The 27,010-nt window shown below is 36.6% G+C and overlaps 1 protein-coding gene across 3 annotated transcripts; it reads right to left on the bottom strand.

Annotated features, from left to right (window-relative positions):
- Window positions 1-798: 798 nt before the first annotated feature.
- On the bottom strand, window positions 799-27,010 carry SPDL1 (spindle apparatus coiled-coil protein 1). 3 transcript variants are annotated; one of them, XM_022595208.3, is made up of 12 exons: window positions 26,896-27,010; window positions 22,304-22,479; window positions 20,346-20,522; window positions 15,754-15,948; window positions 14,761-14,910; window positions 14,563-14,661; window positions 14,376-14,486; window positions 12,263-12,403; window positions 7,252-7,355; window positions 6,478-6,665; window positions 4,177-4,516; window positions 799-1,698 (listed from the first exon to the last, which is right to left on the bottom strand). In XM_022595208.3, the coding sequence occupies exons 2-12, from the start codon at window positions 22,460-22,462 to the stop codon at window positions 1,551-1,553; spliced, it is 1,812 nt and encodes a 603-aa protein (XP_022450916.1). In that variant the 5' UTR covers window positions 22,463-22,479; window positions 26,896-27,010; the 3' UTR covers window positions 799-1,550. The 3 variants fall into 3 exon arrangements, with proteins under 3 accessions (XP_022450916.1, XP_022450914.1, XP_022450913.1); XM_022595206.2 differs by lacking the exon at window positions 799-1,698 and having other exon boundaries at window positions 1,727-4,516; window positions 26,547-27,010; XM_022595205.2 differs by lacking the exon at window positions 799-1,698 and having other exon boundaries at window positions 1,727-4,516.

Genomic DNA, 27,010 nt, shown 5'->3' with positions numbered 1-27,010 from the left:
CTAATAGTACCAACTACCACTACTCATCTATGTGGGTCTATTAAACTGTGAGCTCTGAAGGCTTACTTTTGCACCACTGGCACCTAACTCATGATAAAAACTCAATGTTGGAAGGAATTGATCTACCTTCTATAATATGCAGGAATATGGTGGTCATTCATGTTATTATCCTCAGGTTAAAATTATTTTTTCTCTACTGCCTTCAGCTACTTCTTTTTGTAAGAAATATTATTTAATATGAAATTTCTAACTTCCTTAGAGTATACTTTTTATAGCAAATTAAAATTAAAAGTTTATTAGTTGATTTAGAAGTGAGAGGCAATTTCCTTTCGCCTAACATATTTCAATAGACATCTAATTAACCCACTGTTAATGGTTAAGTATGTGTCAACTTGGCTGAGCCACAAAACCTAGATATGTTGTCAAACATCATTCTAGATGTTTCTGTGAGTTCTTTTGGATGAGATTAACATTTAAAGCTGTGGACTTTGAGTAAAGCAGATTTCCCTCCAGAATGTGGGTGGGCCTACGCATGCAATTAGTTGAAGCCCTGGATAAAACAAAAGGCTGACCTCCCCTGAACAAGGGAATCTTTTGTAGCAGACAGCTTTTGGACTTGAACTGTGCCGTCAGCTCTTCTTTGGGTCTACAGCCTGCCAGCCCACTCTGCAGATTTTGGACTTGTCAGCCTCCCTATTTATACAAAATGCAGTTCCTTAAAATAAACTTCCAATACACCCACTTAATGTATACACGAAATTAAGTTATAGACAAGGCTATAATCATTTACAGGAAAAAGTCTTTATTTGTAAAGTTTAGAATTGAAAATATATATATTTTGTGTGTGTGTGTATCTATGTCTGTGTGTGTATATATATATATATACATATATATATATATAAAAATTATATGTACCAGGGAATTAAGAATCCCTGAAGTTTCTTTTTTCTTCCTTTATTCCCTTTGATAACATGCTATTATCTATAGAGTAAAAAAACAAAAAGGGGATAAATTATAGCAGTTTTATTTTAAATTTCAAAATTATTTTTTTCATGTAATTGAGACAAAATTTAAATCATGTATATGAATACAAAGATGAACATATGTGCTTTACACGCTGACAAAATCTAGTTACAATATAATATATATTTTTAAACCAAGTTTTCTATTTTCACAACACAGTGAAAAACTGCATTCATAAAAATGTACATAGGAAAATATAATAGTTAATGTGTTCTCTTTTCAAATATATATGGCTCTGAAGGTACTTTAAAAATCTGTATACAATGTAACCAATAAATTTGTAATAACACTTTCCTTCAGCTAATGGTTTATTCACTGTGATTCATAGTTCATCACTTAGGGAACTCTCCTGGTTAGAATCACAACCACATTTTGAATGTTTGGTCAAAGGAGCATGAAAATGCCAGTTCCTGGCACAATGAGTAGAAGGAAATAAGCTACAAGATGGTATACTTCAGATAAAGACAATCTTAACTAACCTCCAGAGCAATCTTTTGGGCAAGTGGTACCTTACTCTTATTAAGTCTTTACTGCTGAGGGCACTGGGTCTCTGGAGTTGATTTGGAGGACACGTATACAATAGGGTGTGATTTCTTACAGGTTGCCTTTTCCAATTTGCTTGCAGTTTCTTTCCCTTCTTTAACTTCTGTTTGAAGCCTTGATTCAGCAGCTAACCTACAGGCATTAAAGCATCCACTCTGAATTCAAATGTGGTTAGGAAAAATTAAAGAAGAAACAATCCACCAGTATAATGGACCTCTTAATGAGACATGGTGATTTTTTTTTTTTTTTAGGTATATAAGGAGAAAAATTATAGTTGACTTCAATACCATTAAAAAAACTAAGTCACTGCTGCACTAAAAGAACCTTTTTATATCAATAGACTTAATTTTTCAAATGTCTAAAGAAATGTCTTTAAGGTTGAATAAAAAGCCATGGCAAAGCCTAAATTAAAGAATTAAAATATAATGAGGGTGCCTATCATGATAAACACAACTAAAAAAAAGATTTTAATGCTAGAGCAGTATTTTAATGTTAACATGACTTACAAAAGGCAAACACAAGATAAAAATTAACAAGGAATCCTGGGCTGCATGAATAGACGTCTATTTATCTCATTAAAACTCAAACTGAATTTCAACTAGCAAAATAATAATTTAAGAAAAAAAAGTGAAGAGATATTTTAAAGTGCCTATAAGGATATTTTATAACAAGAGCATCAATTAAATTTATAAAGCATGCAATAGTGAAGTTCCCAATAAAAGCCGTATTTATTATTACAGTATTACCATAGGATTGTGTGTCTAAGTTAATCATGCAGAGAGCAAAAGGTTGGAAACATCTAAAGTTAGCAGATGGACTCACACACACACAAAAAAACAAATGTTTTCTTATTTTATTTGTTTTTGTTTAGCAAGACAAAAAATTCCAACGTGCTACTTGAGTCAAACAAGTAGCTAAATACATTTGCTTAAATAATTTTTATCAAGCAAAAAAAGGCAGAAAAAGAAATGAAGACAACGTAGATAGTAAGGTTTGCACTGATCAATTCTGGAAATTCACCTCCAGGAATATAAAATGGTCAAAACACACATACACAGTGAATCACATATATACAAGCATAACCTGTTGAATTCACTTCAGAACTACTCGAAACCATGTGTGTATCAGATATCATTCATTTAAAGCTGCTTCTTCCTTGAGAATATTAAGCTTTGATTTTATGTGACTTATGGGTTATAATGTGATTACATAAAATTTCAAGAAATGGAGTATTACTCCTATTACTAATTCTAATAACTGCAATATTGTTGAAGTGCTTTCTTTGTTGAATACTGTTTAGTAGCACGGAAGACTTGAAAACAAATCAGATAAAACATACAAGAAAGCCCTTTTACATAAGGTGGGCTATGTCTTACTATTTCAGTTCGAATGCATACTAGTAAAATGTCTTATTCTGTACCCCTCCATCAAAGACTGACCCTGGGAGTACCTTAAAGATCTCCTTTCATAGCAGACAATCCAAGCTAACTATTTTCACATCAATATGCTTAATTTTTATAATGTCTATTTATTTTAATTACATTTATCATTCCACTGCATAAAGACATCCTTCATCTTTTATCATCTTTTTTTACCTTCTCCATTTTCCACATTCACTTCTTTTTTGCCCATTCTTGGTCCTGCCACACACACCAAGAACGTGTTTCTTTTTTTTTTTTTTTTTTTGCGGTACGCGGGCCTCTCACTGTTGTGGCCTCTCCCGTTACGGAGCACAGGCTCTGGACGCGCAGGCTCAGTGGCCATGACTCACGGGCCCAGCCGCTTCGCGGCACGTGGGATCTTCCCGGACCGGGGCATGAACCCCTGTCGCCTGCATCGGCAGGCAGACTCTCAACCACTGAGCCACCAGGGAAGCCCAAGAACGTGTTTCTTATACCACCCTAACCTCAGCCACTGTACCTACCTTTTCCTTCCACTCACTTTCTCTTACCTTCTGCCTTCTATTATTTTAATTTTTTTTTAAAGGATAAGGTCCTTAAAACATTAACTCCTACAGACACACATGTCTGACACTTCCTCTTTTAGCCACAAACTCAATTATGCAGAAACTAGAGGCTTTGAAGTTTGGGTGTAAATTGAAAATGAATTACCTTTGATATTTTAAAATGTCAGAATAGGTATTAAAGCACATTCTTGAAGGCTTAGGATAAACAATTTCAAAAGCCATAAAACATTTCACCTAACAGTTTTTTGGAAGGCTGAAATTTCTTAGACTAATGGAAAGCCCTTTTAGGAGATAAGTTAATATTTTTTCACGGCAACTCTTGAACCAGGAAAAAAATAAAACTGTACATTTATTCAAACCAACAAAACATTCAAAGAGGTACTAGACTGGGGTATTTCTGCCTCATGACATAGAAAAGTGTTACTTTTTAAAACAATTCCCTTATTCAGGAGTCCTTTTCCCCTGTAATCATTTTAGTCTTTCTTAAAGTTTTAGAAAATCGGAAGGTAGGCAGATGAAATTGGGGAATTATACTGCATGCAATACTAAGAAAATAGATAAAGAAACAGATAGTGCAGTTCATGCAGCGATAGAGAAGAGATGGAGAAGGCTGCTCACTGCCTTGAAGGAAAGAGGACACTGACCTGGGAGAGTTAGGGGTGTTTCCACTTCTTTCACTTAAGGCTTCCGACTCAGCTGGAACTCCTATAAGTTTAACACATTTCTTTTCCTTTCTTGGCTGAGGACCCACGGACAGATTTTTGTAAGGAGACAGAATGACTCCTGATGTGCTTACAGAAACTGTCTTTTCCAACTGCAAGTTATCTTCTAAATTGTTAGGACAGGACTGTACCTCCTCTTTCTGAGGTGGTAATCTATAAACTTCTTCCTCAACAGCACTGGTGGTACATACATCGTTAGGGGTAGTTATATCCACAGGAAGTACCTCACGCCTCTTTTTGAGTACAGGCACTTCAATTTTCTCTGAGGAAAAAAACAATTAAAAATAGACCTAGTCAATAAATCAAACACACAATCAACATAAGGTAGCACTAGTTATAAATGTATTTTTTTCCTTTCCTTTTTTTCCACTTCCATTCCTTTAAGACCCATTCATCTCCTTACTGAAATACATTGTCTTTAATCCTTTCTTTTTCATGGATTCCATTAACTATATCTTTTCAAGGTTATCTGGCTATAAATTTTTCCTTAGGATCTCAATATATTTGACTCTCTAGGAATGAACACTTAAATGTTCTCTTCTAGGGTTATGATAAAAGTTGCATGGGGCTTCATAAGATCTCACCATGGAAATCAGGAAGGATATAGTGGCGAAGAGTCAAGGAATCCAGATACTAATCCTAGTGCTAACAACACTCTGCAGCTGGGTGACCTTGGGAAAGTCCTTAACCTCTCTGAGCTTTGTATTCTTTCTTTTTTTAAACCTTGTATAATAATAGTCATCATTTATTGAGCAACTGCTAAGTGTAAAGCACCGTGTCAAGGTGCTATATGCATTCACATTTAAGGTGCTATATGCATTCACATTTAATCTAAGGCGTGAGCTTTGTTTTCTTTACCTGTAAAATGGGGATTAAAAGCACCCACTGAGTGAAGACTCAATACTGTGTCTTATAAGGATTAACATAACATCATTCCATCCCTTATGCGGGTCCATATACACAGTCACAGAATTAACTGTTCTAATACCTTTTCTGTACCCCCATACCAATGTGTCTTTCATTTTCAAAATCAAAATATTGGTGAGGTTGGAGAAACCATGGTTGAATGTGGGGCTGGTGTTCCTGTTGGTATCACTATTGTTTTTAAATCAGTATTTTCCCTTTCTCTAGCACTGCTCCTTTGAAATCCACACCATCTAGATTCATTATACTTCCTCCTGCTTGCTGTATTCAGTTCACAGCAGACCTTTGAAATTTGAAACGGATAATTCTTAATCAGGACAGGCTATTAATCAGGGAAGGGGGAAAGGATGAGAGAAAAAGAAGCTTTTTTAAACTATAAAGAATCCTTATTATTGCTGACAACCTCCCCACTATTGTTGAGAATCACTTCAGTCACTGAAATAATAATGAAGAGAAAGTTGTAGGCATGTGAACAGTATAGGGGCTGAAAAATCTATAACCTAAAACATGTAACAGAACTTTTTTTTTGGTCTAAGACCCATCACATTCTTAGACTCTTTTATTTTGGGCCTTTTATTTTTTAATTTACATAATGTAAAATCACTTTTTAAAATGTATCATATGCAGAGCCTATATGCTTAGGCTATTTCCTATCTCAGTGATTACACTTGATAGTTGTCCTCTAATATCCGTCCTGCTATTCCTTAATAGAATCCCAAAGATTTAGTTGGGAACATGGACCCTGAGAATCAAGGCTGAATTTCTCTGCTATTCCTATAGGCAGGTAAGGCCATGTAGCTAAATTCTGCTCAAGGAGATACATGTTGATGAACAATGCAAAAGAAGCCTAGATCCTGACATTGATCAGTCTTAGAATGCCCCCTCCAGACTTTTATCATGGAGAGGAATAAATACCTATCTTGTTTAAGTCTCCATTATTTTAAGTTTTCTATAAACATTAGTATTAACTAATATAGCTCTCAAACATCAGTTGCCTCAACAAAACTGAACTCTTTGGTATTACATAAGATGCTGCAATCTTAAATGGAAAAGTCTCAAATGTCAAGGTTCTGTTATACAGATATCCAAAAAGAATACCCATTATATTCATGCACATCTAGTACCCAGTTTCTTTGAATTTTCCTACACATTTTGTAGCAATAAATTTATTAAATACAGATACATAGCCACAAATTAGTTTGTAATATGATGTGCATAAAGCTGTGGCAAGGAAAAAAAAATGATATGATCTCTCAGAGCTTCTCGTGATATAAAAGACAAAATATGAGACATACATACCTTCAGGTTCATACTTCAGTTTTAACTCATCTAGTTTAGCTCTCAGTTTCATATTTTCACTTTGGGAAAGCTGGAGGCACCTTTCATTCAAAAAAAGTTTTCGCTCAATATCCAGAGCCCGCTGGCTCTCAAATAATGCTTTCATTCGCTGGATGGACAATTCACCTTTAGTGCTTTCATTCTCTTTGCTATATTAATAAAAAAAAAGAGAACCAAGGAGTATTAAAATAACACAATAAGCAAGTGTAATAGTTACTACAAATTATTTACTATATTATATATTTGAACTCTTAGTAAAATATATTTCCCTGGGTTTTTAGTAAGAAAGAAACAATAAGCAAAATAAGCTTTAACAATAGCAGTTTCAAATTAGAAAAACAATCTCATTTCAAAGGAAATGAACAAAGGGGGGCATATTTTCCACATTTACGCATGTATAAATAAATTCCTTTAAGTTTTAAGTTACATGATATGTATTCTTCAAAAATTTAGACTATAAGAACATTTTCTACTTTAAAGTTCTTTTTTACTTACTAATCTGAAAAGCTTTATGAAAAACATAAAGAACTAAAAACATTTCATTATTCATTGAAAGTATTTTTCTTCAATAACCAGCACTAATTATATCTTGAATAAATCTCATTTGCTGCACAGAGGTATTTCTGTTGCCATTCCTTTCTGGAATTTTCTTTTGGCAATTTAAAAACGAAACTATAACCACTTATTATAAGCAAGTCAAAAGAGTCTCTGTCTTCCCAAGCCCCCAACACTTACTTTAAGTTTTCAAGCTTTATTTGAAGTAAATCTGTGTAATAGGTGTCATCTTCCAGAGCAACAGAGTTGGCTGAAGGCTTAGATTCCATACTTTCATATAAACTCTAAAGAAAACAATTCTTATTACTTAAAATAAGTAACAAATTAGGGTAGCATAGGTTTATTAATAATAGTATCAGCTACCACTTGTTGAATGCTTATCATATGGCAGACACTGTGCTAAGCACTATCCACTTAACTCATTTACCTTCTGAAGTAGGTACAAGAATGAGCATTCCTCTCCTACAGATGAGGGAACGGGCTCACAATGCTACAGGCAAGTAAACTGAGAAGACAGAATCTGAACGCAGATCTGTCTCCAAAGCCTATGGTTCTAAGTACACCTGTATCCTCCCTCTGGTTTCTCTCTTCTGGCTTTTAAAATGGAAGAAACAAATACTCACAGGGTTTAGTTCTGGCCTTTATGACAAAGCCATAAATTACAAAAATATAAAAAAGAGTGGAGATCCTTACAGTTATTTTTGGTGCCCACTCTTCTGAGATTCTGATGGAATCTCTGTACAATTTCTCTAGGGGGAAAAAAAAATGTAAATCTGCTTAAAAACGTGTAAACAATTTCAGAGATTGCAGGTAAAAGCCCCTAATGTAAAACTGTAATTGTCAAAGTATACTGCAGAGTCCACTAGTGAGCCACACACACCTGCCAAGAGATGTTTTGCAAATTTAACCAAAATTGCAGTCCTTTCAACAGCTCTTACAAGAGAAAGAGAGTTATATAAACTTAAAATTTTATGATACACTAACGGCTACAATTTAGAATGCCTAAAAGGTTATTAATGTTTACAAAATTTGTCATTTGTAAACTTTAATTAATTCTTTAGTGAGAAGATATCTGTGCTCCCTAAGTTAATTTATAAATTCAATGCAGTCGTAATAAAAATGCCAACAAATGTTTTTTGGAGCTAGACAAGATGTTCATAGGGAAAAACAAACATGAAAGAATAGCCAGGAAAAATGCTGAGAAAGAAAAGCTATGGTGGGAGAATAGCCTTACCAGACAAAACATACTATAAAACCTCTAAAATTAAAAGCATGAGTCTGATGTGCAGAGAAGTAGGCCAGCGGAATAGAATGGAAAATCCAGAAATAGACTCAAGCATAAATGGAAATTTGATATATGGTATAGGTGTCATATTAAATCACTGCCACAGGAACTTCCCTGGTGGCACAGTGGTTAAGAATCTGCCTGCCCATGCTGGTGACACAGGTTTGATCCCTGGTCCGGGAAGATCCCACATGCTGTGGAGCAACTAAGCCCATGTGCCACAACTACTTAGCCTGTGTTCTAGACCCCGCGAGCCACTAATGAACCTGCGTGCCCTAGATCCCATGCACTGTAAATACTGAGCTCACTCGCCACAGCTACTGAAGCCTGCGAGCTCTAGGGCCCATGAGCTGCAACTACTGAGTCCACGTGCTACAACTACTGAAGCCCGCATGCCTAGAGCCCATGCTCTGCAACAATAGAAGCCACAATGAGAAGCCTGCACACTACAACGAAGAGTAGCCCCCGCTCGCCGTAACTAGAGAAAGCCCGCGCGCAGCAATGAAGACCCAATGCAGCCAGTAAATAAATAAATAAAGTAAACAAATAAATAAATCACTGCCACCAAGATTGACTTCTTAATAAATGATGCTGGGACAACTGGCTAGTTATTTGGAAAAGATAAAACTCGACTTATATCTCACACTATACACGAGAATAAAATTCAGTAGAGATCAGATCTCTAAATGTAAAAAGTGAAACTGTACAAATACTACAAGAAAACGTGTTAATTCCTCTATACACACAGGCAAATAAATACACCTATGAAACAATGATATGCACTATGATACATTATTGCCAGTGGGAATCAAAATTGGTACAAGCCATGTGGAGGAGTTTGGGAACATCTAACAAAACTATGTATTAATTTACTTTTGACCCAGCAATTGCACTGTAGGAATTATCCCTGATGATACATCTACAACAATAAGGAAACGCAAATATATGCAAAATGTACTTTGTAGCACTGTATATATAGCACTGTATATAACTGCAAAATAATGGAAATAATCTAAATACCCAGACACAGGAGAATGTATGAGAATCCATAAAATGGAATTCTCTGTTGCTGTTAATGAATTAGGAAGTCTCTCTAAACTGAGATGAAGTGATTTCCAGGTTAAAGTTAAATGAAAAAAAGGAAAGTATAAAAGACTATCTGTGTTATGCTACATTTTGTCCAAAAAAAAAAAAAAAGGGAGAAAATAAAGCCTATATAAAGCTGCTCTTTTTGCAAAAAGAAGCAGCATGAGTAAATCAGAAACAAATGAAATTGGCTACCTAAAGGGGTGGGGTGGAAACAGCATAGGAGGGATGGGGAGACAGATATGTCTCTGAGTGTGTCTTCTTTATAGTTCTTTTAGAACCTTGTTAATGTTTCACATGGAAAAAAGTATATACATAAATTCAACAAGGATGGATGGAGGGCAACAAAACAAAATAGAAACAGAAACAAACAAACCTAACTGTATTTCAGATGCATAACACACTCATACCAAAGAGGAGTAAGGGAGGAGGGGAAAAAAAAAACCCCAAGTTAACTTTTGAACACAGTATTTTGACTATATACCCTCAGGCTAAAAACAAAAAACTACAAACAAATCCTGAACTTCAGTGAGTAGGGTAATTCCGAAACTATCAATATATGTATTCTAAGAATGAGTAAATAAGCAAATATATTGAGGACAATAACCACCAGGTTTTTCACTGGTGGATAAAATGGGGTAGGCAGTGAAGCCTGTGGTATCAGATTCAAACTGGAGTTCTTAAGTATGAAATCAAGGTTTTCGTATGTGTATATATATATAATACATATACTCACACAAAACATTCATAAATATGCATATAACGCATACATAAATACACTAAATATACGCACACAGACTTCTAGTTCTGTCTGCTAAAAGGGTCTAGAAGTGATGACATTCCAGTAGCAATAAGCACATCTAGTGCCCAGTTCTTGGTTTCTAAGCGCCATTGTCCACTTAAAGGAACCTGCGCTCCTTGCAGAAATGCTGATTCCAAGGCTGGGGCAGGTGAGCTAGGAATATCTTGTTGTGCCAGAGTAAGGAAGTATTCCTGCTGGCCAAATCTGGGCGATCAGAGTAAATAAAGAAGTTACAGACTACAATCCACAGGATAAAATAAGAATTCATGAGGCTATATGATATCAATAAATAAATAAGCAAGGAGGAAAGTTCTTTTCAATCCCTCTATTATTCTTCTAACTAATAAATGTAGAAGGAATGCTGAAATTATCATTTGGCAATCATCACAGAACCTGTTTCAGGCAAGAATCATCAATGAATGTTCAAGTATAAGGAAAAACAGATATATACTTGGTCTAAGTAACTCCCCCCAAGATATTTATTAATTACAAAGGGAAGAATCGTAACCGTACACTGGAGAAACCTGGCAGGCATAACCACAACCAATCAAGGTTAATATAACCAGTTATGGTACAAACAGACATTATGTGCCACCTGATGTACACATTGAGAAGGGTATAATAATACTCCTGTAGTTTTCCGTCAAAAATACATAGCCTGAATCTAATTATATCACACACACCCTAAAATGAGAGAAAATCTACAAAGCAAACGGCTGTACTCTTCAAAAATGTCAAGGTCATAAAAGTTAAAGAAAGCCTACAGAATTGTTCCAGGTTAAGGGAGACTAAAGAGACTTGGCAATTAAAGACAACATATGGGGCTTCCCTGGTGGCACAGTGGTTGAGAGTCGGCTTGCCGATGCAGGGGACACGGGTTCGTGCCCCGGTCTGGGAAGATCCCACATGCCGTGGAGCGGCTGGGCCCGTGAGCCATGCCGCTGAGCCTGCGCGTCTTGAGCCTGTGCTCCGCAACGGGAGAGACCACGACAGTGAGAGGCCCGCGTACCGCAAAAAAAAAAAAAAAAAAAGACAATGATCACAGATTGGACCCTAGAAAGGAAAGCATTTGGGTATTTTTGTTTTCCAAGAAGGACATTAGTGGTAATTGGTAAAATGTAAAAGGCAACTTAGCTAAAACTGCATATCAATGTTAGCTTCCTGATTTTGATCATTGTATCAATACTACGGTTATATAAAAGGATAAGCTTCAACACTGAGGTAAAACCTAAGGGTTACGGGGTATCTGGTTTGCAACTTACTCTCAAATGTTTAAGATAAAAATGTACATACATGGAGAGAGAGAAAATAAAAAAGCAGATGTGGTGAAATTGATAATTGGGGAATCTGGGTGAAGGGTGTATAGAAATAATTTCATGACTTTTCTGGGACTTTGAATTTATTTCAAAAAATTTTAAATAGCGTATTAAAGACCTCTATGAATTCCAGTTGCCACATAATACTGGACAATGTGACAAAAGTATTACTACGCATCCATTAAAAAACAGAGGTGGAGAGCACCGAAGAAGAATCAATTACTGGTAACACTCAACAGGAGGAACAAATCTCACTGACATAATGTTGAGTGGAAGACAGAAGCAAAAGAGTATGTAATGAATGATTCCATTTATACGAAGTTCAAGAGTATCTGTACATGTAAAGCTGATACAAAGTTAGAAGGTGGGAGGACTCACTTAAAAGGGACATGACAGTGCTGCTCTGGAGTGCTGGAAGTATTCTATATCGTGAGCTGGGGAGTAATTATAAGGGGGTATATGTATGTAAAACTCATTAAGTTGTACACTAAAGATATGGGCACTCTGAGTATAACTGAGTTACAATTTACAACAGCAAGAGATATGAAAAGCATAAAGAAACTAGAAGAAAACATTAAATATTGGTAAATCTCAACGGAAATTATACATTAATTACATAATAAAGAAACTCGTTCAAGTTAGAAGGATTAAGATACTCAAACCAAAATTTGGCTGTGTTTTTTTAAAGGTGTTTATACATACCTTAAATTTCTCCAGATTCCTAATTTCACCTAAGAGATGTTTAATTTCCCCATTCTTCTGCTCCAGCATGGCAAGTAACCGTTCCTGCTGTTCAAATTCAGCTTGAGACCCTTTCATTTGTAGCAATGTGGCGATTTGTAACTAGAAAAAAAAAAAAATCCCTCCTCCCATAAAAATTGAGTGGGGGAGAGGAAGAGTCTGATAACCATATTTTCGACACAGTTCATATTTTGTACTATATTACTTTGACCTCATTTTGGAAGCTAAACTAATTAGCTATTTCTAGTCTAATACTAGACTAGAAAAATTTGAAAACATTTTATACCAATAATCTAGTTAGACATAACTCTTCAGTACTTATTTGGACTACCTATGAGTGATATCTGAAGTCCATAACAATTACCTGTACTTCTGTGAAACATAACTGAGCTGCATGGCTGTGGTCTGGAAGCACATCACTTACGCAGTAAGTGAGCCCGGCCAAATGCTGTGCTGTCCTCATCATGTGCGCTCTCATTAAGGGTCTGAAGCAGTTCCTCAGAAATCCTGATTAACTTCAGTAGCATTACGGGGGGGAATTATTAGGCTACTCACATTCACAAATGTTCGATTCACAAAGAACAAGGATGGAAAGCAAAGGTAAAAGGCAATCTAAGGATACTGAAGCAACCTTTAATACAAGTATAAATTTATTTTGTAAGAGCAGCGATCAACTTACCTTATTATGACTCCACCTAAACTTGGAGTTACACAGCAATCAGAAGGAAATTAACTAAAGTCTAAACCTAGCGATCCTTTCTGCCTTTGAAAATTTCTGGAGTTCTTAAAAAACATCAATTAATTTAAATACATTTTTGAGTAAAGCGAGCAATGATACGAAGTTTTAGCTATGGTTACAAGTAAGAGAGAAAGGTGACTTTTAACATTTTTAAGGATCCACTCTTTGTTCCTGCTTCAAACTGGAGGCTAGACACATTTAGCCTCAGAAGATTCAGAATGCTACCTGTGTCTAAAGACAGTCTGGGGTATCACGGGAACATTCAGAGATTAATAACAGTAGCCCAACAAATACAAAAAGAAAACAAAGAGCAAATATGAGAAAATTTACAAAGAAACAATTCCCAGATAGGGGAGAGCCTCAGTAAACCAGATGGCACAGTTAAAATCCTTAGAAATAAAAGCCACAACTACTGTTTAAGTCGGCACTTCATTTAACTCCAGGACAACTCTAAGAGTCAAGTTGTATCATCTCTGTTTTACAGATGAGGTGACTGATGCTCTGCAAAATAAAAATACTTGCTCAAGGTCACACAACTAACAAGTGACAGACTAGGATTCAATCCCAAGGTCATCTAATGCCAAAGTTTAATCATTGACCTTTCCTATTTCTTTGGTGAATCTCATCATCCTGAAAAAGAGGCGGGAAGCCTTACAGACTTCTAGTTACCACCTCAGGAGAGTTAGGCACAACAGATCAGGGATCAGGAGTCTAAGGATTGGTACAATACTGGAATCTTTCTAACTTCAGCATGTTTTTCTGTTACCAGCTGTTTGACTGAAATGATGCCCAACAAACCCTTAAAATCAGAAGGGCTTATATGCTTGACTTGAGAAACTACAAGGAAAGGAAATTCAAATTTCAGTCTATAACTAAGCCTTTGTGGGAGAATTGAAGATTTGTGAGAGAGCTAGTTTTAGTTGAAGTAGGAAGCTTAGGGCTATCCTCAGAAAGAAACTAGGCCAACAGTAGGAAAGAAAAACTTTTTAATACTTGTTTTTTCCCACTCTACAAAGAAAGAGCTAATGGCAAGGCTAGTGAGTAACAATTAAAAGCTCAATTTCTCTGGCAAGGCTAGTGAGTAACAATTAAAAACTCAATCAATCAATGGATGCTAAAAATACCACTACTAAATCTACACAGATTAATTTTTTAAAGTAAAATATAAAAGGGATCTTTCATTCAACTAAAAAGTTTTTTCTAAAATCATGCAGTTCTAGAAACAATTATGTAAGTATATTCCTTGAAGGAAAAGATGCTTTCTTTGATATATTTGTACATGTAATGCTGATTCAAAATAGGTTTAATAAATCTTTGATCATAATAATTCTGTACCTTCATTCTTTGCATCTGTTCTCTATTAAATGCATTTTGCTTCTTTAGTGACTGATACTTGACTTTCATGCTGATAAGCTGACGTTCCATTGCTGCCCTTCGATCTTCCACCTAGAAAATATTAACATGTTTAATTATGCTTTTATTAAGTGAAATGCCAGTTTAATCAATGGAATATTTTAAGTACCTCTGAAAACAAAGAGTTGCCTTTACTGTTAGGGTCCAAGGCTTGCTGGAGTGCCTGGTCTAGCTGCACCTGAAGATCTTGATTTGCTACACGAGCTTTCTAAGTTCAAAAGAAAACGATTTAGCTAATAGAGATTAGATTAGCAAGAAAACAATTTATTATAAATTGGAAAAGATGATGTTACTGTAATCACAACACCTCTAAGGCATTATAGTAAGAAACTGCTTCTTTCTCTCGCTCTTCTTTTTCTTCTTTAAGCCGGTCTACCTGGCGCATTAAATTAGTATTAAGAAGTTCTAGCTGTTCTTGTCTGTACTGTAGTTCGTTCACTTCTTCTTTGAGGGTGGTCTATTCAACAGGAATGGAAAAAGAAGAAACTCTCTTGAATAATCCTTCATTTAGCAGCTGTTCAGTTTATCTATCAGCAGTGGTTCACACCCAAAACTAAAACTAAGAAATAGTCAAAGGTTATAAGGTACATAATAAAATTTTTAAAAAATTATACTCATATACATATCAACTTCCATGCTACCAACTTTTTATATTGGGCTTTTATGACACAAACTAGGATCAGGATAAATGTCTAAATTCTTCCAGAAGTTTTATTAATCTAAAAGTAAAGTCTGCCTTACATAATCATGTAACCTAAAGCTTTACTTTATTTGAAGTAATCCATCTAAAAATCCTGTAAGGCTGCTCTGGTGGCGCAGTGGTTAAGAATCCACCTGCCAATGCAGGGGACAGGGGTTCGAGCCCTGGTCCGGGAAGATCCCACATGCCGCGGAACAACTAAACCCGTGCGCCACAGCTAGTGAGCCTGCGCTCTAGAGCCCGCGAGCCACAACTACTGAGCCCGCGAGCCACAACTACTGAAGCCCACGCGCCTAGAGCCTGCAACAAGAGAAGCCACCGCAATGAGAAGCCTGTGCACCTCAACAAACAGTAGAGAACTAGAGAAAGCCCACGCGCAGCAACAAAGATCCAATGCAGCCAAATATTAAAAATAAATAAATTTATTTTAAAAAATTAAAAAAATAAAAATTCTGTAAAACATTTTTTAATTAGTTAGATCAAAGTTAGGCCAAAAAATATTTCAACCTTAAAACTAGCTCATAAGGATTATTACAAAAACATGAAAAATATACAAGGGAAAAAAAGAAAACTCCAGAATACACATGCCATAAAAATTACCTTCATACTTTCCATTTCAGTTAGCTCAATTTGAAGAGCCAGCATCTCTGAAGAGATGCTTTCGTGTACACGTTCAGACATTATTCTCATTTCCTCTGATTTGCAAGAAAGGAGTTCCTTCTGATGATCCACTTTGTGCTTCAGCTGCTTTTCACTAAGCCTAGCTTCATCTAATTCGGCTTTCAGTTTTTCTAACTAAGGTAAAAAAAAAATCACAATCTATAAATCAAAAGGTAGTGAAGGTCATCAGAACATACAATTGCAATACAAATTGTTCTGGTATCTGCAGGATAACTATTTTGGAAGGTAGTCAAGCTGAACAAGACTATTTAACTCCTTTTCCCAAAATGTCACATAGTTCCAAATCTTGGAACACTAAGAATACAGGCATACCCTGTCTTATTGCATTTTGCTTAATTGCACTTCCCAGATATTGCTTTTTTTTTTTTTTTTTTAACAAATGGAACGTTTATGGCAACCCTGAGCCAAGCCGAGTCTACCAAGCAATTTTTCCAACAGTATTTGCTCACTTCCTGTCTTTGTGCCTTATTTTGGAAATTCTCATAATCTTTCCAACTTTTTCATTACTATTATATTTGTTATGGTGATCATTGATCTTTGATGTTATTATTGTAATTATTTTGGGGCATCACAAACCACACTCATATAAGAAGGTGAACTTAATCGATAAATGTTGTGTGTGCTCTGACTGCTCTACCGAATGAATGGTCATTCCTATCTCTCTCCCTCTCCTAGGGCCTCCCTATTCGAGACACAACTCAAAATTAGGCTAATTACTAACCTTAACAATGGCCTCTCAGTGTTCTTATCTCTCACTTTAAATCAAAAGCTAGAAATGATTATGCTTAGTGAGGAAGGCATGTCAAAAGCTGAGACAGGCCGAAAGCTAGGCCTCCTGCACCAAACAGTTAGCCAAGCTGTGAGTGCAAAGGAAAAGTTCTTCAAGGAAGTTAAAAGTGCTACTCCAGTGGACACACAAATGATAAGGAAGCTAAAGAGTCTAACTGCTGATATGGAGAAAATTTCAGACGTCTAGATAGATCAAACCAGCCACAACATTCCCTTAAGCCAAAGCCTAATCCAAACTCTTCCTCAATTCTATGATGGCTGAGAGAGGGGAGAAAGCTTCAGAAGAAAATTTTGAAGCCAGCAGAAGGTGGTTCATGAAGTTTAAGGAAACAGGCTGTCTCCATAACATAAAAAAAAAAGTGCAAGGTGAAGCAGGAAGTGCTGATTTAGAAGCTGCAGCAAGTTATCCAGAAGATCTAGCTAAGATAATCACTGAAAGTGGCTACACCAAACAATAGATTTTCAATGTAGACAAAACAGCCTTCCAGTGGAAGAAGATGTCATCCAGAACTTCCATAGCTCGAGAGGAAAAGTCAGTGCCTGGCTTCAAAGGACAGGCTGACTCTCTTGCTAGGGGCTAATGCAGCTGGTGACTTTAAGTTGAAGCCAATGCTCACTGACCATTCTGAAAATCCTAGGCACCTTAAGAATTATATTAAATCTACTCTGTCTGTGCTCTATAAATGGAACAATAAAGCCTGGCTGACAGCACATCTGTTTACAACATGGTTTACTGAATATGTTAAGTCTACTGTTGAGACTTACTGCTCAGAAAAAAGATTCCTTTCAAAATAGTACTGCTCACTGAAAATCCACCTGGTCACCCAAGCAAGATGTACAACGAGATTCATATTGTTTTCATGCCTGGTAACACACATCCATTCTGCAGCCTATGGATCAAGGAGTAATTTCGACTCTCAATTCTTATTACTTAAATACATTTTATAAGACTATAGCTATCTAAGATAGTGATTCCTCTGATGGATCTGGGCAAAGTCAATTGAAAACTTTCTGGAAAGGATTCACCATTCTAGATACCATTAAGAACATTTGTGATTCATGGAAAGAGGTCAACATATCAAAATTAACAAGAACTTGTAAGAAGTTAAATCCAACCCTCATGGATGACTTTGAGGGGTTCGAGACTTCCGTGAAGGAGTAACTGCAGATATAGTGGAAATAACAAGAGAACTAGAATTAGAAGTGGAACCTGAAGATGTGACTGAATTGCGGCAATCTCATGATAAAATGTTAATGGATGAGGAGTTGCTTCTTATGGATGAGCAAAGAAAGTGGTTTCTTGAGGTGGAATCTGCTCTTGGTGAAGATGCTGTGAAGACTGTTGAAATGACAACAAATGATACAGAATATAACATAAACTTAGTTGATAAAGTAGCGGCAGGGTTTGAGACAACTGACTCCAATTTTTAAAGAAGTTCTAGTGCGGATAAAATGCTAGCAAACAGCATTGATGCTATAGAGAAATCGCTCATGAAAGGAAGAGTCAACTGATGCAGCAAACTTCACTGTTGTCTTATTTTAAGAAATTGCCTCAGCTACCACAATCTTCAGCAAACACCACCCTGATCAGTCAGCAGCCATCAACATGGAGGCAACACCCTCCACCAGAAAAAGATTATGACTCACTGAAGTCTCAGATGGTTAGCATTTTTAACCATAAAATATTTTTAAATTGAAGTATATACATTGTTGTTTTTAGACCGAATGCTATCGCACACTTCAATAGACTACTTTGGAAACTAAAAAATTCATGTGACTTACTTTACTGTGATATTCAGTTTTTTGTGGTGGTCTGGAACTGACTCTGAAGTATCTCTGAGGTATGCCTGTTTAAAGGGAACGAACTTATAGCAGAAGGGTGAAGCTTTAGGGTCAGGCCTAGGTTTAACCTGTCTCACTTACATTCCTCAAATGTAAAACTGTTAAGTGATTGTACCTACCATCACTGCGTTACTGTGAGGCTCTCAACTGAGACTGGGTGGGTAAAACATGTGGCACCACACTTAACACTCACTGAATGGCTTGTTATCAATAAAAAGCTTTTGCTTGATGTCCAGGGTTATCATTATCATCTATATTGAATTATCTTCAATAGGGTCTCAACATTCTTAGAATATATCCTGGTATTTGTTTTCTATTTAAAAAAATAAGAGGCTTCTAGCATAATTTCTTTTCCCTTTTCTATTTTCATCATGTGAAATAAAAATTTCAGCTGATTGATCTATGTTGAAATGTGGACATTCTTCTGAAAAACATCACTGAATGACCCAAACTTATTGTATGATGAGATGATTGGGGTTTCCTATTTGGCCAAGGCTAGGCATCTTTTAACAAACAGTGACATGCCTTGTTTTATAAGCATATAAATAATCCATACAAGTAATCAGAGTAGGTCTGGATTCCTGGCCACTTTGGCTGCCGTGTGAAGAATAAGTGGTATGACAGCAATGATGGAAGCAGGCTGCCTGGATAGTAGGGGAGAGACGATGGTGAGCTGGACTGCAGTGTTATAGCAGAGATGGGTATTTCATAGCTCAAGTTCTGAGAACTTGTTGATGGATTAAATATGAGAAATAAGTGAAAGAACGATAGCAAATAAAGCTCCAAATTATTGGCACAAGTAATTTGAGAACATCAATAAGACTGAAAATATTTTTTGAATTATTTGGTCTTTACTCCACCAAAAAGCCATCTCTATAACTGGCTTTACTTCAGACTCTGAATATTTCCTACATTACTCTTTTTTGTTTAGGTAATGAAAATTACTGCTAAACTGAAAATAATATCCAGGAAAAAAAAAAGCATCATTAACAGTTATTGGTGTCTTAACTCAGAGAAGCTTCAGAGAAGCTGAATTATTATTTGTCAGAGTGGTATGCAAGATGATCCTAAGTATTACATGAAAGCATATTTTGATAGTTATGTTTGACTGCACATTAGGACAAAACATAACCAGCTCAAATATATTTCATTGATACCATTACTTAAAATGAGAAAACATTTAAAAAGGGAGTCAATTTAATGAGAATTAATTAACAGTATAGGTGGTACAGGTATATATAAACATCTTAAAAGATGGTACATGAAACACAGTGAAACAGGCTTTGATATCAGACAGCCTCAGTGCAAATTTTGACTGCTAATTTCTCGCTCTATAATCTTATCCAATTTTACTCAATCTGTTTAAACATTGGTTTTCTCATCTGTTATATGGAGATAATAATGGTACCTCCCTTATGGAATTGTGTAAGAAGTGGATCATATGTATTAGTTTATCTTCAATAAACAAACTATAAAGTATCAACTCTAATGTACATTAATTTACCAAAAACTATTGGCTTCTTTTGTGGAATTATAAAGTGTACCACTAGTTGCAGTGAAGGTTAGGGAACTAGTCTTTCTGAAAAGGGACTAGCACTCTAAGCAAGGAGGTTATGCTGACCACTAAACTAAAACTCCCTAACAAATACTCAGTTGCTAAAATTAAATAATCCTATTTAATTAATAGAATGTTATTTATACAAGTCTCTTAGGTGAACTATTGTTTCTCAGTGTTCCCACTCCTAATATTAAAATGATGGAGCCCTTAATCTCAGCTGTTTTGCACAGATGTTACTAAGAAAATCTTCTGTCACCTAAAGTTTACACATGGTTGCATAAGCATGAAATATTTTTGTTCTAAAATACAGAGATATCCAAACCTTATTTTTTAGTTCATTCACTTCCTGCCCATGGCTTCTGCTCAGCTGTTCTTCTAATTTCTCCAGGTGCATTTTTTGTTGTTGTTTAATAGCTTCACATTCAGAGCTCAAACTTTCTAACATTCGACTCTTGAGCTCAACTTCTCTCTGAAGAGTATATTTTTCTTGTTCATAATTCTGAAAACAGATTCAATTATAATTCAATTACATAAAAATAACTTAAAGCCATCACACATAAGCAGTTTTCACCTTCAGCTGAATCATTCCTGTTTCACACATTTGCTGCTTTCTAAGTAACAACCACATGTTAAATCTGAAATAACTGTAGATAGTATTAATGTTAACCCTAGAGGTATTTTGAGACTATATTAACGTTCGTGCTAGGGATATGATAACTTCTTCTATGTCCTGCCAACGAAGTAAAAAGTGCTCTAAGGCTGTCAATGAGTCAAGTTCTCTCTGCTAGAAAAAAAAAAAAAAATTAATAGCATTTAAGTTTTCCTAGTGAGAATTATTTGGTTTGATAATAATATGCTCTACTTGTAGCTCTGAGTAAAATGAAGAAACAGTGGACAAGGTATAAACAGAAATACTGAATTTGCTCTCACTTTCAGAATGCAGTCATCTGAAAAATGTTCATAAATGTTCATAACACCACTCAGATGAATACAGTGCTAAGACAAAAGCAGTATTTAAGAGGGCTTTTGCTTACTGTCAAGGAAGTTTAAAGATAAAAAGGGCATTAGTACAAACTTCTTCAACAAGCTTTAAAAAATAACATAAATAAAATTAGATTTAATACGAGAAAATTTTTAAAAAGGGTTGCCATTAGTTTTTTTTCCGGATATATTTAAACTTTGAGATCAAAGTTTAAATACAATACTGAGCATTTATTAAATAAAACTGACTTATTCATTCTTTCAATAAATGTATGCCAAATATTAGGGATACAGCCGTGAACAAGACAGACAAAATTCCCTCTCATGTCATGTCTCTCATGACAGTGGGGGATGAACCACTCAGATGGAGGCAACAGCTCCCGTAAGGCCCATAAGGCAGGACTAGTATAGCTAAGAACAAAGGAAAGTAGTTTGAGATGAGGTCAAAGGTTGAAAGAGGTCAGATCACATGGGGATCTACAAATCCAGGTAAGGAGCTCGGATTTTGTTGTAAATAAAACTGGAAGCTGCTCTTTGCTTTCAGCAGGGCTGTGACATGATCTTTTGTATAGTCTTCAGTGACCACTTGGCTGATGTGTGAAGAATGAATGGTGTGAATGGCAAATGCAGGAAGCAGGCAACCTAGTCAAAAGGCTACAGTAGTAATCTAAGGGAGAGATGACGGTGGTCTAAACTAGAGTGGCAGTGGTATAGATATTTTGTAGGTCAAGTTCTTAGAGCTTACTAATGGATTAAATACTAGAAATAAGGGACAGAAAGATATTGAGTAAAACTCCTAGATTTCTGGCTCAAGTAACTGGATGAACGTTATTACATTTACTAAGTAAGGTAAAGAATTTTGCAAGAGCATGTTTGGTTAGTGGGCAGGGAATTAACTGTTCTGTTTATGTTAAGTCTGAGATGCCCATTAGTGGGCAATTGAATACAAAAATCTAAACTTTAGGGGAGAACTAAGGACTTGGTGTAACAATCATGGGGCATTTAGATGTTATCAAAAACTATGAAACAAGTGAGGTCACCTAGGAAGAGTGCAGACAAAGCAAAGTCTAAAATTCAGTATGTAGTAAAGAGAGTGAAAATAACTTATGTTTCAAACTTAGAACACACTGAGTCAGAAAAAATATTAGAAATTCATTTAGTTCATTTCCCTTTAATGGGGATGGGTGGGAACTAGGCCTAAAATCCTCAGAAAATAAAAATAATATTAATAATTGCTGGACAGCACAGATCTTCAGTAGCTAAGCACATCTTTGTAAACAGAGGAATATAGTGTCCTACCTCAGTCATGGTCATCATTTCATTACGACATTTATCCAATTGATTCTGCAATTCGTTCTGGCTTTCCACTAGTTGTAAACCATACTGTGCAGCTTTTAGTCGCTCTTCTTCAACTTCTTTGAGCTTGCATCTAAGATCTGCTATTATATCTGCCTCCATGATTTTTTTCCTGTCTACTGTAAATAGAGGAAATAAAAGTACTTAAGCTTAAACAAAAAACTCCATATCAATAATAAAAGATATGTGTGTGTATGTATATATTCAATACCACTGCCATATAAAAACACAGCATTTTCTTCCTGACTTTTAAATGGTCAAATTTGCATTCTTGTTCTAAGAGCCAGGTCTGACTATTTTGTTACCCGATTTGAGACCAAATCAAAAAAAAGATGAATACATTTAATTTTGCTTCTAAGGAATGCAGTATCAGGAAACCATTCAGTTATTGTGTGCTAAGCTTCCTTAAATGCTAAGGTAGGATGTTTTCATAATTATATCACTATACAGGTAACCAAGTTAAGACAACAATAAAAGAAGTCAAGAAACTTTATAGTAGCATAACTGCTACTTAAAATATAAAAAGGTGGCTTTGAATAAGATTCATAAGGTAAGGACTAGCATGTCCACAATTTTTCACAACAGTGTTAACTTCCTGAACACATTAAATGTGCTTTATTGAAAACAGACTCACTAGCATTTTCCTAGTTATTCATAAGAAAGCATGCAAAACAGACACCATGTTCAGAGTAATTAAAGAACAATCTCACTCTAGATTTTCAAGCAAAGACTTAAACATTATATATAGAAACATTCCACTTTAACTCAACCTCACTCATCATCCTTTCCAAATTGGTTCCAGGCTCTTAGGCCAGGCTTAAAATCAGCTTTGCCTTCAAAGAGCAACAAGCCATTATTAAGTTATTCTCCCATGTCTCCAGTCAATGTAGTCATTTCCTTCAACACATACTTATTGAATGCCTATGTGCCGAGCTCCATTATGGGCACTTCAGATACATCAAGTGGTCAAGCGGACCCAAAAAAAGGCTCTGCTTTCATAAAACTTACCCTCCAGTAGGAGAAGACAAGCAATAATAATATAATAACTAAATGCACTAGAAAGTGGAAATGGGAATAAAAATAAATAAAACAGGGTAAGTAAGCTTGGAAGAGGTGGGTGTATCCTAACTAGGATAAAATTTAAAATGTGTTGAATGGGGAGCCCCTCAGGTGGCTTCTGAGCAAAGCCTTGCAGAGGATAAGAGAATTAGCCATGTACTATTTAGGGAAATCATGTTCCAAGTAGAGGTGTAGCACTACAGTTGAAGGAAGTCCAAAGAATGAACAAGATAAGAGTATATATAGGTCAGAGGAGATAACAGAGGAGAATATGGAGATCAGGCCATTGTAAATAAAGGCTTTAGCTTCTACGCTGGGTGAAATGGGGCATCACTGCAAAGTCTGGAGTAGAGATACGATACATTTAAAAGGATCATTTTGGCTGATACGCTGAGTAGTTTGGAGGGAAGCAAGTTGGAAGCAGAAAGATCAGGTGGGATGACCGCTCACACCAGAGTGGCTGCCATAGGAGGTGATGAGAAATGGTCAGATCTAGCATATATTTTGAAGGGAAAGCCAACGTGATTTTCTGACAAATGGAAATGTGGGACGTGTGAAAGAGAATTTTAAAATGCCTCCAAAGCTTCTGGCTGAGCAACTAGAATAGATTTGCCGATAGCTGAGGCATCAAAAACTGTGGGTAAAGACTGTTTGGGAGAGAAAATAAGAGGTTTAAGTTTTAAAACATGAAATGTGTCAAGTAAGCAATGGCTATAAAAGTAGGAGAAGGGTAGGGGCTGGAGATATAAATTTGGGAGTTATTAGCATAAATACATGAGCTTTGTTATCACCAAAGTATGAGCATAATTAAAGAGAAGAGGACAAAGGTTGGAGCCCTGTTATGAGGTGGGAAAGAAGACCGCAAAGTATACTCAAGCATGACCAGTGAGGTGGGAGGAAAATGAAGAGCATGTGTTGTCCTAGAAGTCAATAAACAAAAATGTATTAAGGAGGCAGAAGGTCAACTGCACCAAACGCTAAGTTAAATAAGGTGAAAACTGAGAACTGGCCAATGGATTTTAATTAATGGAGGTCAATTAGGAGATGACCCTAAGAGTAGTTTTGATGGGGAGATGTGGGCCTGATTGGAGTGAATTGGAAAGAATGGTAGGAGAATAGTAGACAGCAAGCATAGTTTTGCTGCAAAGAAGAGCAGATAAATGGAGCAGTAGCTAGAGAGAAAGTAAGATCAAGTTTCTGGGGGTTTTTTTTTAAGACAAAAAATTTTTTAAGAAAAAATAATTTAAAAAAAAATTTTAAGGGCTTCCCTGGTGGCGCAGTGGTTGAGAATCTGCCTGCTGATGCAAGGCACACGGGTTCGTGCCCCGGTCCGGGAAGATCCCACATGCCGCGGAGCGGCTGGGCCCGTGAGCCATGGCCGCTGAGCCTGCGCGTCCGGAGCCTGTGCTCCGCAACGGGAGAGGCCACAACAGTGAGAGGCCCGTGTACCACAGAAAAAAAAAAAAAAAAAAAAAAAAAAGAAAAAAATAACAGCATGCTTGTATGACATGGGATAGATCCAGGAGAGAAGGAAAACTAACGATATAGAAACATGGAGAACTACTGGAGTGATGAATGTGCAGGGTCTGATTTTTGGACAGGAACATAAATGTTTCATCTAAAGTAAAGGAAAGCATATGGGTACACTGATAAGCAGGTAGATATAGCGTTGGGAGTCTGCCTAAGTGCCCTTCTAATGTCTTCAATTTATCAGTAAATTAGGAAGCAAAATCTTTGAGAATGAAGATGAAGGAAGAAATACAGGATTTTAGAAGCAGGGGGAAAAAAAAGGTATCCTATGTTATCCAGGGCTGCCTGTCACTGCTCTAAAATGCAAGAACTTTCCAAAGCCTGTACATGATGGGGCCAATCACTAATTGTTGCACTAATTGTTAATAATAATTTATATTTGCTAAGGATTTACCATTTGCCAGGCAGAGTGCTTCAAATGCACTATCACATTTAATTCTCTTAATGGACCTGAGCTAAGTACTACTGTCATCAATATTTACCAAAGAAAAAACGGAGCTAGCCTCAAGACGTCCCAACCAGCAATGTCCAAGGCAGCCAAAAAATTAGCTCTCATTCATTCCAAAGATTTGCTGGAATTCCTATTTTGTGTCAGGTACTGTGCTATTGCTGAGGATACAATGTGATCCCCAAACTAGACAATATCCCCACCTTCCTGAATCTTACAGTCTATTAGTGGAAAGGCATTAAATCAAATAACTGATATGTAAAGTTACAAGCGTGATAAGTGCAAGAGGGAGAGGTATATGATGCTGAGCCTATAACAAAGGGTAGCTGTCTTAATCTGGGTAGTGGGGTGAGGACAGGGTCAGGGGGAATGTGGACAAGAAACATTTCCCTGAGGAAGTGACTTTTCAACAGATGTAATGAATGTGTAAGAATTAACCTATCAATCTGCAGAGAAAGGTAGCCAGGGTTGAATAACAAGCACAGCAAATATGTGCCAGACATTGTGCTCGGTACTTTGCAAACATTATCTTATTTAATCCTCTCAACAACTATATGAAATAAAAGGCTTTCACCCCCATTTTACATATGTACAAACTGAGGCACAGAAACGTCAAGTAACTTACCCAGGGTTATCAGGTAGTAAGTGGCTAAATGAGATGGGAACAGGATCTAGTTCCATAGCCTGGTGCTCCTAACCACTTTTCTGTTCTGCCTCTCAGAAACGTAGCATATACAAAGCATTTAGGAGACAGGGAGCTCAGGGAATCAGGCTGCTTGAGTTCTTACCCCACTTTCACTACTCAATGGCTGCATCAACTTGGACAACTTACCCAATGTCTTGTTTTGTCATCCGTAAAACAAGGACAATAACATCTACCTAAAGGGTTTTTTTTTTTTAGAAGATTAAACCAACAAATGAGTAAAAAGCAACTAGGACAAAATCCAACACGTAACTGTATGAGGCAGCGCTGTCCAGTAGAAATATAATGCGAACAAGACATGTCGATTTTTAATTTTCTAGGTGCCACATTTTAAAAAAAAGTAAATACTGGTGAAACTCAGTTTAACAAGACGTTATTTAACCCAATACCTCCAAAAGATGATCATTTCAACATTTAGTCATTATAAAGATTATTAATGAGGTTACTTTTTGGTGTAGTCTTCGGATTGCCAAATGGTGCTATTGGCTGTCGTACTGGACAGCGCAGATCTAGCGTTTGTTATCCTCCGGAGGCCCAGGCAGCGGACCCGGCTTTCCGTATCTACGCAGAATCCTCGGGAGCGTCGAAGCGGCCCAACGGAATATTGAGACCGGCTCGGAACCTGGTTTATAAGAACTGAGTTCCGCCGAAGAAGCTGTTCCAGCTGAAAGGCTGGGCGGAGACCCAGGCCCCCAGTTTCCTTAGGCCCTGCTCTCCCCTCCCCAGTAGTCCTCTCCATGCCGCTCCCCAGCTTCCCTCTTCACACACACTTCCATCCAGGTACCTTGCCCCTACCTCTCTCCTCACCCCTTCCCCTGCTGCTGCAGCTCGCCGCGCTCAGATTCTCGACGTTAACTCCACCGCACCGCAGAGACACCGGCCCATTCACTCGGCAAGCTCTCGGTTAAGC

The sequence above is a fragment of the Delphinapterus leucas genome, chromosome 3, assembly GCF_059928025.1.
Source record: "Delphinapterus leucas isolate spDelLeu-1000000601 "Yukka" chromosome 3, BTC_Dleu_Yukka2, whole genome shotgun sequence".
Taxonomy (NCBI): Eukaryota; Metazoa; Chordata; class Mammalia; order Artiodactyla; family Monodontidae; genus Delphinapterus; species Delphinapterus leucas.
This window is presented reverse-complemented; position numbering and strand designations above follow the sequence as displayed.